The 12133-nt window shown below is 62.1% G+C and overlaps 1 protein-coding gene across 1 annotated transcript; it reads left to right on the top strand.

Moving 5' to 3' along the window:
- Positions 1 to 1475: 1475 nt before the first annotated feature.
- TLE6 (TLE family member 6, subcortical maternal complex member) lies at positions 1476 to 11583 on the top strand. The gene is made up of 16 exons (XM_086699564.1): positions 1476 to 1534; positions 2116 to 2222; positions 2756 to 2814; positions 3170 to 3215; positions 4201 to 4242; positions 7457 to 7519; positions 7607 to 7937; positions 8329 to 8400; positions 8480 to 8583; positions 8660 to 8697; positions 9265 to 9517; positions 9611 to 9861; positions 10122 to 10263; positions 10684 to 10834; positions 11075 to 11151; positions 11315 to 11583. The coding sequence occupies exons 2-16, from the start codon at positions 2154 to 2156 to the stop codon at positions 11417 to 11419; spliced, it is 1803 nt and encodes a 600-aa protein (XP_086555690.1). The 5' UTR covers positions 1476 to 1534; positions 2116 to 2153; the 3' UTR covers positions 11420 to 11583.
- The last annotated feature ends 550 nt before the right edge of the window (positions 11584 to 12133 follow it).

Raw genomic sequence — 12133 nt, 5'->3', positions numbered from 1 at the left:
CGGCAGCCCCCGCTTTCTCCTCCATAGACCAGCCACAAAAGCCAAGTTGTGTGTTTACATTAGGACCTCTGGGGATGGTGCATCCCAGGATCTGAACTCCCAAGGTGCCCACCTCCCCCAGCCCCAGGCAAAGCGCAGATGATGGGCAAGCGGACTGTTCACTCACTCACTCACTCATTCCTTTGGATCCCAAGCCGGCACACCTACCCAGGTGCCCTGGGGCCCCTGCAAGAATGTCTGAGAATCCTATCAGCGTTGTGCGTTATGTGAATTTTGAACACAGCATGACCTATAGCCACTGAGATTGCAAGATTAGTGCCAATTCAAACCGCATTTGGAGAAAAATTAAATAAGAAAGGGAGAATGGGGGTGGTGGTGGTGTTGGAAGTTCATTTTTTAAAGGGAATGTGAGGGGAGGCCTCCCGGAGGTCTGGTGACCTCTGAGTGGCTGTCAGGGGGAGACTATTCCTGGCAGAGGAGAGAATGGTTAGTGCAAAGGTCCTGGGGTAGGCAAGACCACGCACACCTCCAGTAGGCATTTGCAAACCAGGCCAAAACAGAAATCTAGAATCCCTGGCCTCCTACAACCCAAACTCCTGAATTTTCCCAACTCCCCCCCCCCCCACGCTTATCTTTTTACCATCCCAAGCCTGGAATACCCACGACCCATTCCTACCCTGGCCTTGAAAAATTGTGCCAGAGTCAAGGCCTCTGCAGTTCCCGCTTTCGATGCTCAGACGCCGGGCTGGCGGGGGGCGGGGCGCGGGGGAGGGCAGTTGGGAAAATTCACTGACAAAAATACAGAGCCCAGGGCTTGGTGCTGGGTGAAAGAGACCTGTTATGTTTTCCCCATTAAGGGGGCTTGAAGCGTCCTTCGTCTGCACTGCACGTTATTAATATTGAGGGAAAAACGTTATCAGCCCCCGTGTGAGGACTGGAATGAGTGCGAAAGATCCGGCCCCCAGCCCCAGCCCCAGCCCCTCCCGGGCAAGGCTAAAGACGATCCTCTCTAAACAATGCAACTACACGCCGCCCAGCTCCCTCCCAGGTTGCACCCTCTGACCCCAAGCCCCAGACCCTTCTAAACATCCTCGCCCCTGTCTGGACCCCAAACTGCCCGCGGCTCTGCCCGCTGCCCTCCCCCCCCACAGCGGTACCGCGAGGGTTAAGCGACGGCGCCGGGCGCGCTGATTGACAGCCCGGCCGGCGGCTGGGGCGAGCCGGCCAATCAGCGATAGCGGCCGTGGGCCACGTGGGCAAGCGGCCTCGCGATTGGCCAGAGCCTGCGGCGGCCGCCCGCGGAGTCCGAGCCCACGTGCAGCTGCTGCTCGTTCATTGATCGTCCTCGTGGTGCAGGTGGCGCCCGGCGGGGCGGGGCCGGGGCGGGCCGGGGCGGGGCCCGAGGGGTCAAAGGGCTCCGGGATGAGGGGAGAACTGGAGGGGCGCTCATTCTCAGCCTGAACTTGGTTGCCCCCCCTCCCCCCCCCCCCACGTAGCTTCCTTCTTGCTGTTCTGGGCCTCCGTCCTAAGGGAGGTGAGTGGGCAGGCGAGTCTCCTGGAGGAGCCCAGAGTCCGCGGGTTTGGGGAGGAGGCTGGAAGGCTGGTGAGGGGCAGAAGCCAAGTAAAAAAGGGGGCTTGGTGCCACAGGGGTGACTGGGGTGGAGAGCGGTCCCTTTCCTCGCGTCTGAGACGTCCTAATTTCCCTCTTACTCATCCTTCAAAACCCCTTCCCAGTGACGTTCACCCGTACTCAAATTTGTCTCACACTGTCTCAAAACTGAGGTTGAAGTTTCGCGTCTTTCTCGGGGGGGGGGGGGTCCCCCAGCCCTGGCAGCAGCTGGTGGGGGGGGTGTAAGTGTTTGACACCATCTCCCTCCCAGCCCATGGGATGAGGCCCCTGGATGCCGCCCAGCATCCGTTGGGGCAGCTGGAGGCCCCGGCGTTTGATAACTGCACACAGGATATAGGTCATGCAGTGCTCAGGTCAGGGAGGTGATGGGGATCCAGGCCTGGGTCCTGGAGGGGAGACTGGGTGGGGGGTGGGTGGGTGCTGGTTCTCTCCCTGGCTGCTTGGCCTTCTGCCCTCGGGACCTGCCATCACTTTGTCGCTTTTAGAGTCTCCTGGCTAAAGTCCTTGTGGCTACTGCCTGAAGATGACCTCTTGGGACCATCTCCGCCCCCAGGAGCACCCTCCAGGGATGAGGAGGCCCCCAGGAACTTTGGTGAGGAGGGCCTGGTGAGGCATTTACCCCTGTGGGTGCTTATTCCTGGAAGCTGGGCTCAAACCTGGCTGTCCTGCTCCTGCTGGAGGGTCACGGGCAAGTGGCCAGGCCTTCAGGCCGGGGGCGCTAACCGGTCACACCTCCCGACAGGTGCCAAGGCCCTTTGTAAATTACACTTGCTTCTTATCCCCCAGGTGACCAACACATGACTGCAGCATCTCTGGTTAATATTTTACAAGTAGAAGCCCCTTGCTCCAGAAACGACCCCTTTCCAACAGTGTGGGCAAACTTTCTCGCAAGGACTTTGCAGAGAGTCCGTGTTTGAGACTTTAGGCCAAGCTGCAAAATGGGAGACACTCCCGGGGTGAGGGGGCTGGGTGGGGACTCACGTGACCGGGGAAAGCGAGTTCCCCTGGAGGTTTCAGGAGGCCCCAGCCCACCCCCTGGGGGGCGGGGAGGGAGGCGCGGATGGGAGCTGTGGCCTGAGGGCGGCGGGAGGCCGCGGTGCATCTACCTCCTCTCCCCTTCCCCAGGCTTCTCCAGAACTGAACTCCCCGGACGTCCTGGATCAGCTCCGGCGGCAGTTTCCCAGGTGACGGCCGCGCTCAGGGGCTGGAGGTCCCGCTGTGGCCCCCGGAGGGAGAGAGCGTCCCGTCCGCGCTCTCGGTGGCCCCGGAGCCCCTCGCCCCAAAGACAGAACGAGTAATGGCAGGCGGGGCGCCGCCTTGGAGCCCGAAGCAAACGGAAAACCGGCAAAACCAATCCGGGCCCCCGCGTACATTTTCCAGTTGTGTTGTTTAGCACGAATGTACTTGCCTCGATTGTCTGTTTCAAGACCTATAATCGCGTCTCCTGACGCCGCCTCCAGGGCCTCCCCGGGCGGGGGCGGGGCTGGCTGGGGGGCGGGGCTTGAAGGCGCGTCTCACCGGAGGTTTTCTTCCGCTCAGGCTCCCCCCTCACCTGACGGCGCAGGTGGAGAGCACGTACCACGCGGTGAGCCCCACCGGGCGGCCTGGCGAGCCGGGTTTGGGGACCCCCTCTCCTGCGCCTACTCCTGCTTCCTTTGGGCCAGTTTCTTCAAGGGGGTTCTTCGTGCATACTGGCCTCGCTGCAAAAGTTAGAAATTCCACGCGTTTCTTTGGCTGACAGTTCATCCTTGAAGGATAGGTAACAGGAGCCCCTGCTCCTGGGGAGGGTATGCGCTAGTATGGTGCCGTCTTCTAGAACTTTCTGCAATGAGGAGAATGTTCTATATCAAAGGTGCCCAATATGGCACCCCGCCGGCCACATGCGGCCCATGGAGAACTTGGGAGGAACTGAATCTTTAACTTGACTAAGTGTACACTCTTGACTCGTGGCGAGCTCCTTGGACACAGGGCACCTCTAGGCGGGGGGGAGAGAGAGAAGTGAACGGAGAAACCGGATTCATAAGCCGTAACCGCTATAAAGAAGCCGGAAGATGATGGGGGTGGACGGGAGTAAAGATTTTGAGCTGAGATAGTCAGGAAGGGCTTCCTGGAGGAAGTGATGTTCCCTGTGAGGTAGGGAGGATAAGGAGCTTTTCAATCCAGAGAGAGCAGGGAAGGGCATTCCAGGCTGAGGGTGTAGCCTGTGCAAAGGCCCTGGGGCTAGGAATGGGCCTGGAGGAGGAAAAGCCAGGAGGCCCCTGTGGCTGGAGCAGGGAGAGAGGGAGGGAGGCAGGGAGGGGACAGGGGCAGGTGTGTAGGGCCTTGTGGTTCTGGGGAGTCTTTGAACGTCACCATAAGAATGAAATCCAAGGGTGTCCCTAATTAGCTCCCACTGTGTGGTGGGTGGTGTCCCATTTGATAGGTGTAGTGACCAGAGAGGTAGAGCACCTTATCCAGGATCACATAGTTGGGGAGAAGCACGCACAGCGTTCGATTCCTACTCTTGTCCGCTTCCATTGGCCACCCCACCCCTCCCCCACCTCGGTGCAATCCCTGCCGTTCCCTTGCAGCTCCAGAAGATCCGGCAGGGTCTCCAGGAACATCACAAGCAGGTGAGTGATTGATGACCAGGAGAGCTGGGGTGCGGCTGCCCCTCCTTGAAAGACAGGAAAAATGGGGGGAGAGACAGAGGCTATGACAGGGGCAGGTTGTGGGGGCCCTTGTGGGGCCCGTGGGGAGGACGTGGGCTTTCACCCCGAAGGAGGTGGGAGCCCTGGAGTGCTGTGGGCAGAGGAGGGCAGCCTGACCCGGAGCCCCCACGCACACGCACATCGGAGCCCGTCCCCCATCCTCTTGAGGCTCCTCCCCGGCCTGCTCCCAGGTCCCTGCGTGGCTCAGAGGAGGCCAGGGACCTTTTCAGTCAGCACTCTGCAGGTCTGTCACTTCTGCCCCAAAGGGCCTGTCATGTGCCAGGCACACCCGGATTGTGGCCTTCCGTGCGCCTGAGGGTTCTCAGGGCCTGGATCGCACATGAGCTTGGGGGTGGGGGGGGTAGGTCTGCACGGGGGCCCGGGCTCCCAGCACAGGGCTCCGTGCCCGAGCCGAAGCCTGTCTTCCACTCCTGCCTGTCCTTCCGCCACCTGGCCCCTCTCTCCTGGGTGCTGGCAGGACTTTCTGCCTGTGCCAGATGTGACTGGCGGAAGGCCAGGTCCGTGTCTGCAACTTAGCAGGGCCTGGGGTGGGCAGTGCACAGAACAGGGAGAGACTGATGGGGGGGTGGCGGGGGGGGGGGGGCAGGAAGCAGCCAGAACACGGTTATTCATTCAACAGCTCCTTATCCATCACCTTCTTGCCAAGTGTGGTTGCAGGCGCCAGGGAAATAGCAGAGAAGGACACAGACGAACCTGTGCCCTTGGGGTGATGAGGGCTTGGTAAACAAGAGTGTCGGATGGTGAAGGCTGGGCAAGGCGCGGGGATGGGACCGAGCCGCCCAGGGGGCCGTGAGGGCAGGGGCGGGAGTGAGAAGGCCTGCTGGGAAGGTGACCAGAGAGGGAGTGCAGATGTCCAGGATGGGAGGAGCGGAATGGGCAGAGGACACAGCCAGGACAAAGGTCCTGGGGCAAGGCCATGCCCGTGTAAGTGGCTGGAGCCTAGTGATGAGGGGAGGTGGTGCAGGGCTGTGGGGGCCTCGGGGAGGACTGGGCTTTTCCCACAGGGTGGCGCAGGCCTTGGAGGGCTGCAGGCAGGGAAGGGCAGACCTGACTTGGGCGCTCCTGGGCGCCCTTTGGAGGATGGACTGTGGGGGCAGGGCAGTGGAACGGGACCATCTGGGTGGGGTGGTCACTTAATGCTTTGCTGGTGAGAACCAATCAGACTGTGGATTTGGGGGGATCCCCACAGCACTTGCTGAGTATCAGGATGTAGGGGACAAGGCCCCCCGAGAGTTGCTGTTCAAGCCGGGAGCCCCCCTCACACCCACTCGGGGGAAGATCCCTAGAGCCCTTGCTGGCCGCGTAGTCCCGCAGAGACTCCTCTGTCCTCTGTCCTCGGTCTCCGGCTCCGTGTTTTCCCAGCCTCCTTGCTGCACATTTAAAACCCGGAGCAGCAGGCTGGCCCAGCCAGCTCCTCTCCCCAGGGAGGGCCAGCTAGCAAGCAGGAGGGAGCAGCTCTTCCCATGCTGAGTGCACTCAAGTGCCAGTAAATTGCGGATTAACGAGCCAGGGCGAGTTGGGGAAGGCTCCCCTGGGCGCGTGCTGCTGGGAGGCCCAGCTGGGGAACCCACCCCCGGCTGCCCCAGGAGGCCGCCCCAGCCCGCGGCCACGGAGAGGGGGTCCCGCTGCCCGCCCCCTCCCCCACCATTCTGCCTGCCTGACCGGGCTCCAGATGGAAGCAGGTAAGCCCCGTCCTGACTTTGAGAAGTTGCCTCTGCTTCTCTGGGCCTCTGTTTTCTCATCTGCAAAATGGGAATGCCAGTGGCTCCCGTTAACTAGGACAGACCACGGTTGGCACCCACACCGCACGCACTGCTTTATCGGCTCTCTCTCTTCATGGATCAGAGCGTTTTCCCAGGATTTTGGAGGTTGCCCTGGGCCAGACAACTCTGGGCGGCTTCTCCGTGCCCACCACGGAGGGGTGCGCGTTGACAAGGCAGGGACGCTGCTGGCACAGCCACAGACCCAAGACCAGCTCCACGCCGTCTTCTCCGGGAGGCCACGGTTGCTGGGTTGACATTAAACACGTGGCACCGGCCACATTTCAAGTGCCCGGTAGCCACTCGAAGCTAGCAGCCACTGCATTAGACGGGCAGGTCTGGAACATTCCCGCTGTATTTAGTCTGGCAGTGGACTAAATGTAGCTGAACTTTGTTCCCATCGAGGGCCTTATCTCACCACGAGGCGGGGGCTCCCCGTCACGGATTCTTGGGAATAGTGGCCAAGAGGGTTGGTCTGCCCGCAGCCCGGACGCAGGCATGTTCTCGGGACCCCTGCTTCTGGGGTCTGTGCTGTCCTGCTTGGCTGTTGAGCACCTGCCTGAGACTGGAGGAATTGCATTTTTTTTTTAATTTTTATTTTTTAACGTTTATTTATTTTTGAGACCGAGAGAGACAGAGCATGAACGGGGGAGGGGCAGAGAGAGAGGGAGACACAGAGTCCAGGCTCGGAGCTGTCAGCACAGAGCCCGACGCGGGGCTCGAACTCATGAACCGTGAGATCGTGACCTGAGCTGAAGTCGGACGCTTAACCGACTGAGCCCCCCGGGCGCCCCAGGAATTGCATTTTTAAGTTTGTTTATTTTGAGACAGGGAGAGGGAGGGGCAGAGGAAGGGGGAGAGAGAGAGTCCCAAGCAGGCTCTTCCCTGTTAGCAGAGCTCTGACGTGGGGCTCCAACCCATGAACCGTGAGATCATGACCTGCCTGGAAATCAAGAGTCGGACGCTCAACCGACTGAGCCACCCAGGCGTCCCCCTCGTCGATTTCTTAATACGCTTCCAACACTTAAGTAAACGCACGTGTCCCCATGCAGAGGGGCATATGTCCTGGGGTGAGGACCAGATCGGATCCTACCTTCTACCATTTTATGAAAATGACTGGCCTTTAGGGTTAGGCTTTACCACCTGCTGCTGAGTTCTGGGTACAAAGAACTCTCTTCACACTCAGCCCGGTGCCTGCCGAGGGCTCTGTGTTACCACCAATCAATCCGCCCAGAACCATTCAAGGCAGGCAGTGTGTCCCTGCCTCGCACACTGAGGGACCCTTGCAGGAGGAGGTCTGCGCCCCGGGGCTGTCCAGCTGCAGAGGCTTAGCTGGGACACTTCTGCCCCTCCAGGCAGAAAACTTCCTGCGGACCATGGAGACCTGGAGTCGACCCCGGGGCTTCCAGCCGGGGGAGGTGGGTGCCCGGCCCTCGAGGTGGGGAAGGGGACGGGCTCGGGGCCAAGGGCACCCCCTCCCACCCCTCCCAACCGTGTGCTTGTAGGAGCCCTCGAGCCAGGTCTCGGGTGGGCTGGCTGACCGGCACTCCTGGGGGCCCCCCAGCCCCAAGACTTCCCCGCGCCCGGCGCTCCCGACCCCGCCGCGCTCCAGTCTCCGGGGGCCGCACTTCGAGGATGTCGTGGCCGCGAGGTCCTCAGACTGGCTCACGCAGCGCTCGGGGGTGGACGACGCCCCAGCCCACCAGCTGGACACGCCGGCGTCCTGGGACTCGGAGCCCCAGCTCTGGCAGGACGTCCTGACCGAGCAGCTCTGGCAGATCTTCGCCGGGACCCACAATAAGGGGGAGCGGCTGCAGCACACACGTGAGCCTCCCGCGGGCGAGGGGCTGGGGGGTGGGGAGGGAGGGGGCTGTCCAGGGGCAGCACAGTTGAACCTTGTCCTCCTGTTCACTCCCCCCACCCCCCTTCGTCCTAGTGACAGAGCAGGCGCCAGGCCTGGTGAGTGACTGGTACCTGGAGGGCTGGGCTTCTGGCTGGCGGCGATCTGGACTGGGCCCTCGGGCTGGGTGCTGGGGTCCTGGGATCCGTTGGGTCCTTAGCCGCGCACGCCCTCGGGGGACTCAGGACTGTGTCCCAGGACTGTAGCCCCACCCAGGACGGGACTTGGGGCTGTTGGCGAGTGCTGTCTATACCACCTGGGCCTCCCTGAGGTTTCCAGGGTCTAAGACTGACCCTGGGCTGGTCTTCTGGTCTGATCGCCCCAATTCCCACGGGCAGGAGAGTCAGGACCTGGGACCGCGCTACTCAGGACCGGAACCACGTATGGAAGACACTTTGGGTAATCCCAGTGCGGGGAGGGGGGGCAGCCTGCCCCGAGGACCCCCACCCGTCACTCATCTGCTCTTGTCTTTGCCCAGTTCTCAGCCCACCTGTGCCCTCCCTCAGCTCCCCTGAGGGCTCCCACGAAGGGAGCACAGAGCCAGGCGCCGAGGCGGACGGGATGCTCTCCCGAGTGGCCCAGGTGAGGCCCAGGTGAAGGCTGGGAGGGCTGGGGCAGAAGCTGCTGAGCGTGACCGTGACCGTGGTCCCGCCCACAGGAGCCTGCTGGGAGAGCCCGCCCTTTCCTGAAGCCCATGTGAGCATCTGTCACTCTCCTACCTGCACCTCTGTCCCTGGCGGGTAGAGGGGACCAGGGATGTGGGTGTGTCCTCCCCTTCCCCACTGTATTACTGTCCTCAGTAACCAGAGCTGAGGGATCTGGGTGGAAAGGGGCGGCTCCGAGACCGTCAGGCCAGCATCACTGTCCCTCCCCACGTGACTAGCTCTGGCTTTGCACAAAGGACTCCCATGGAAAGAGGGTGTTAGAGCTGGGTGCAGACAGTCCTGACCTTGCGGTCTGAGGCTGGGGGAGCCCAGCTGGGGACGAGGAGGCTACCTGGAGGGAAGGGGCGTAACGGTCAGGGTCTTGATGGATGAGCAGGAGTTTGCTAGGACGGGGCAAAGCATTCCAGGCGGAAGGGGGTGACGTTTGGTTCTAGGAGAGGGAGAATACTTGAGTGGGCATGGGTAGCGCCGTGGGGGAAGCGAGGCCTGAGAACCCCAACGTCTGCAGAAGAATGAAGCTCCTCGGGTTTGAGGGGTGGTCCCCTCCGGGCAGAGAGGCTCACCAGTAGGCTGGTGCCCCGGGGCTTCCCCTCCCAAGATGCTGGGACCCTGAGGACTTTGAGGACACGTGGAAGAGACCGGACGCCTTGCCCTGGCAATCCAAGAAGCGGGCCATCCCACACAGAATGGAGAAGGTGCGGACGCTGGAACACGGGGAGCCCGTGCTGGCCACGGCTGTCAGCAGCTTCGTGCGACACGCCTTCACCTGTGGCAGGGGTGGTGTCAAAGTGTGGAGCCTGGCCAGCCAGGTGGTGGAGGACAGGTATCCCGAGAGCCACCTGTGTGTACAGGTGAGGGAGGGGCTGGCTCTGGGGGCGGGGCCTGCGGGAGCCAGAAGAGCCGCGGAGGACGAGGACGGTCCCCTGCATCTCTGCCCACCGCAGACCCGCCGGGCCTACCTGCGCACCTGCCTGCTGTCCTCGGACAGCACGACCCTGCTCGCGGGTGGCCACAACCTGGCCGGCGTGAGCGTGTGGGACCTGACCGCGCCTTCCCTGTACGTGAGCGGTGAGCTGCCCTGCGCGGGCCTCACCTGCCAGGCCCTGGCCTCCAAGCCTGAGGACAGCCTGGCCTTGGCTGGTTTCACGGAGGGCACAGTCAGGATCTGGGACCTACGGGACCAGAGTGTCATCAGGTGAGGCCTGGGCGGGGGAGGGGCGCGGAGTCGTGCTGAAAGCCTCAGTAGGGATCCAGCAGCCCCAAAGCAGAGAAACCCCTGGACCACTTACGTTTGTATCTGAGAGCATTGAAGGCCTGAGTTCAGACTTTGGCTGGGTTTCTTCACTCGGTTTCCCCATCTGTCGCCCGGGTGTGGTTCGGTGGGGGAAGGGAATTCCTGGGGCTTAAGGCTCAGAGTCTCAGCCCTGACCCTCTCCCAATACCCCTTCTGGCCAGGGACCTGCCGGGCCACCCGAATGGGGCCAAGAGCATTGCTGTCAAAGACCAGAACGTCTGGACAGGGGGTCTGGACACCTGTCTGCGGTGCTGGGACCTGAGGGCTGCCAGAGAGCCTCAGGAGTACCAGTTTGAGTCTCAGGTGTGCAGGCTGGGAAGGGTCTGGTCGGCCAGGTAGTAGTAGCTGGGTCTCAGAACAGAGAAGGAGGTGGATGGGGGCTGGGGAAGGGGGCTGGATGGGACCCCACGTCTCAGTGGTGCTGGCGGGAATAGGGTCGTTAGAGATGTTCTCCCCCCTCCAGCCCCAAGAGCATCAGACACTTTCATATTGTTTAGGTGCTCCTAGCCCCCTTTAGTCTCCGCAGTCAGCCCTTAAGGTAGAGGGAACCGACCTGCTTTACAGATGAGCAGACTGAGGCCCACAGTGTGAAGTTGCTCATTAGGCCCTCGAAGCCGGGAGGCTGGCGGGAGGTCAGCCCCCAAGGTGGGCCCCTGTGCCCCTGTCCGCCTCTTGGGCCAGGCTGGGACCTGACTAGCTTCTTCCCTGCCGCCTGCCCCCCAGATAATGAGCCTGTCCCCTAGTCCCCAGGAGGACTGGGTGCTGGTGGGCACAGCCAATGGCCAGCAGTGGCTGCAGCCCACCCGAGGGGGCCAGAAGCACATGGTGGGGTGTAAGGACGGCACCATCCTGGGTCTGAAGTTCTCCCCCCTCGGTGAGTGGCCAGGAAGGGGCAGGCAAGTCCCCTGTGGTCCCCAGACTCCCACAGGATCCTAGCCCGCCTTCCTGACCCCTCCTGACCCCCCAACACCCTTCATCAGCAGGAACCACTCAGTGATGCCTTCCACAGAGGCAAGAGGGAGGTGGGGGGCCACCTCTGCGTCCCAGACCCCCAGGGGCCCTGCCCCCAGATGCCGATTTCCCCCACAAACTGGTCCCTTCCGCCTCCTCCCAGGCCAGTGGTGGGTGAGCGTCGGGACGGACGACCTGGTTGGCGTCTATAGCATGCCCGCGGGGGCCGTGGAGCTCCAGGTACCCCGGGTGTGGGGGGGGGGGGGGCAGCGTTCAGGTCTGGGAGCTGAACGCAGGGGTCCTGATGCAGGGGCCCCCAGAGGGACCAGGCTTGAACTGCCAGCAGAGGTGAGGGGCGGGGTGGGTGAGCCCCCTCAGCTCATGCTGCCTTTTGCCTTCCAAGGTACCCGAGACCTCCTCCATCCTGTGCTGTGATGTGTCCCCCAACAACCGCCTGATTGTCACGGGGTCCAGGGACCACGCCTCTGTGTACCAGGTCACCTACTGAGGGGCTTGGTACCAGCTGTCCTGACTCGGGATCCTTTTTTTTCTTTTTTTTGTCCTTTTCCCCCAGCAAGGTGGAGGGGTGTGGTGGGCGAGCCGGGTCTCTTCCGCATTGCGCAATGGGGCCGGCGATGTTTGTCACATGTAATAAAGCAATTGGAAATAGCAGAGGGTTCTGTGCGTCCCTCCCCCCCGCCCCCGCCCGTCTTGCATAGGTTTGGAAGGACCCAGCCTTAAGTCCACGTTCACTGAGAATCTCCTCAAAGCCACTGACCGCCCTGTTGGGAGTGGGGGTGGTCGTGGACCGCTTCTTCCTGTCCCCTCATCTCCCGGAGACGGGTCTCCCAGCCATTTGTGCCATCGAGGGGTGGGGTTCTCCGCCCTTCCCAAGATGCTCTATCGCTTTAGATGGGTGCATCTCACCTGGGGGTGAACTTCACCCCCGGTGGGGCACATGGCAAATCTGGACATTTCTGGTCGTCGTGACTGGGGGTGGGGGCCGGGGATGCTGCTCAGCCCCACGGTGCCCAGGATGCCCTCCTGAGAGTGATCGGGTCCCTCCCCCACCCACCCCCACCCCGCACCCCCCAGAACACAGTAGTTCACAGCAAAACAGCAATGAGTCTCTGGCAGGCTTGTTCTCCCCCCATGGGGACTCTGGCCCCACCTGCTCGCCCTGTCCCCTCCAGCATAAGCACCCCCAATCGTGCCAAGAGGT

This window comes from Puma concolor, chromosome A2 (assembly GCF_028749965.1).
Source record: "Puma concolor isolate L17-30 chromosome A2, mPumCon1.1.hap2, whole genome shotgun sequence".
Taxonomy (NCBI): Eukaryota; Metazoa; Chordata; class Mammalia; order Carnivora; family Felidae; genus Puma; species Puma concolor.
Note: the sequence above shows the minus strand (reverse complement) of the source record. Positions and strands in the feature narration are given on the sequence as shown.

Bases quoted from the DNA above. Each gene is read 5' to 3' on its own strand.
- TLE6 (XM_086699564.1), top strand. From the start codon at position 2,154: ATGACCTCTTGGGACCATCTCCGCCCCCAGGAGCACCCTCCAGGGATG. The intron at 10,264-10,683 runs GTGTGCAGGCTG...CCTGCCCCCCAG, and splicing joins AGTACCAGTTTGAGTCTCAG to ATAATGAGCCTGTCCCCTAG. The intron at 10,835-11,074 runs GTGAGTGGCCAG...GCCTCCTCCCAG, and splicing joins TCTGAAGTTCTCCCCCCTCG to GCCAGTGGTGGGTGAGCGTC.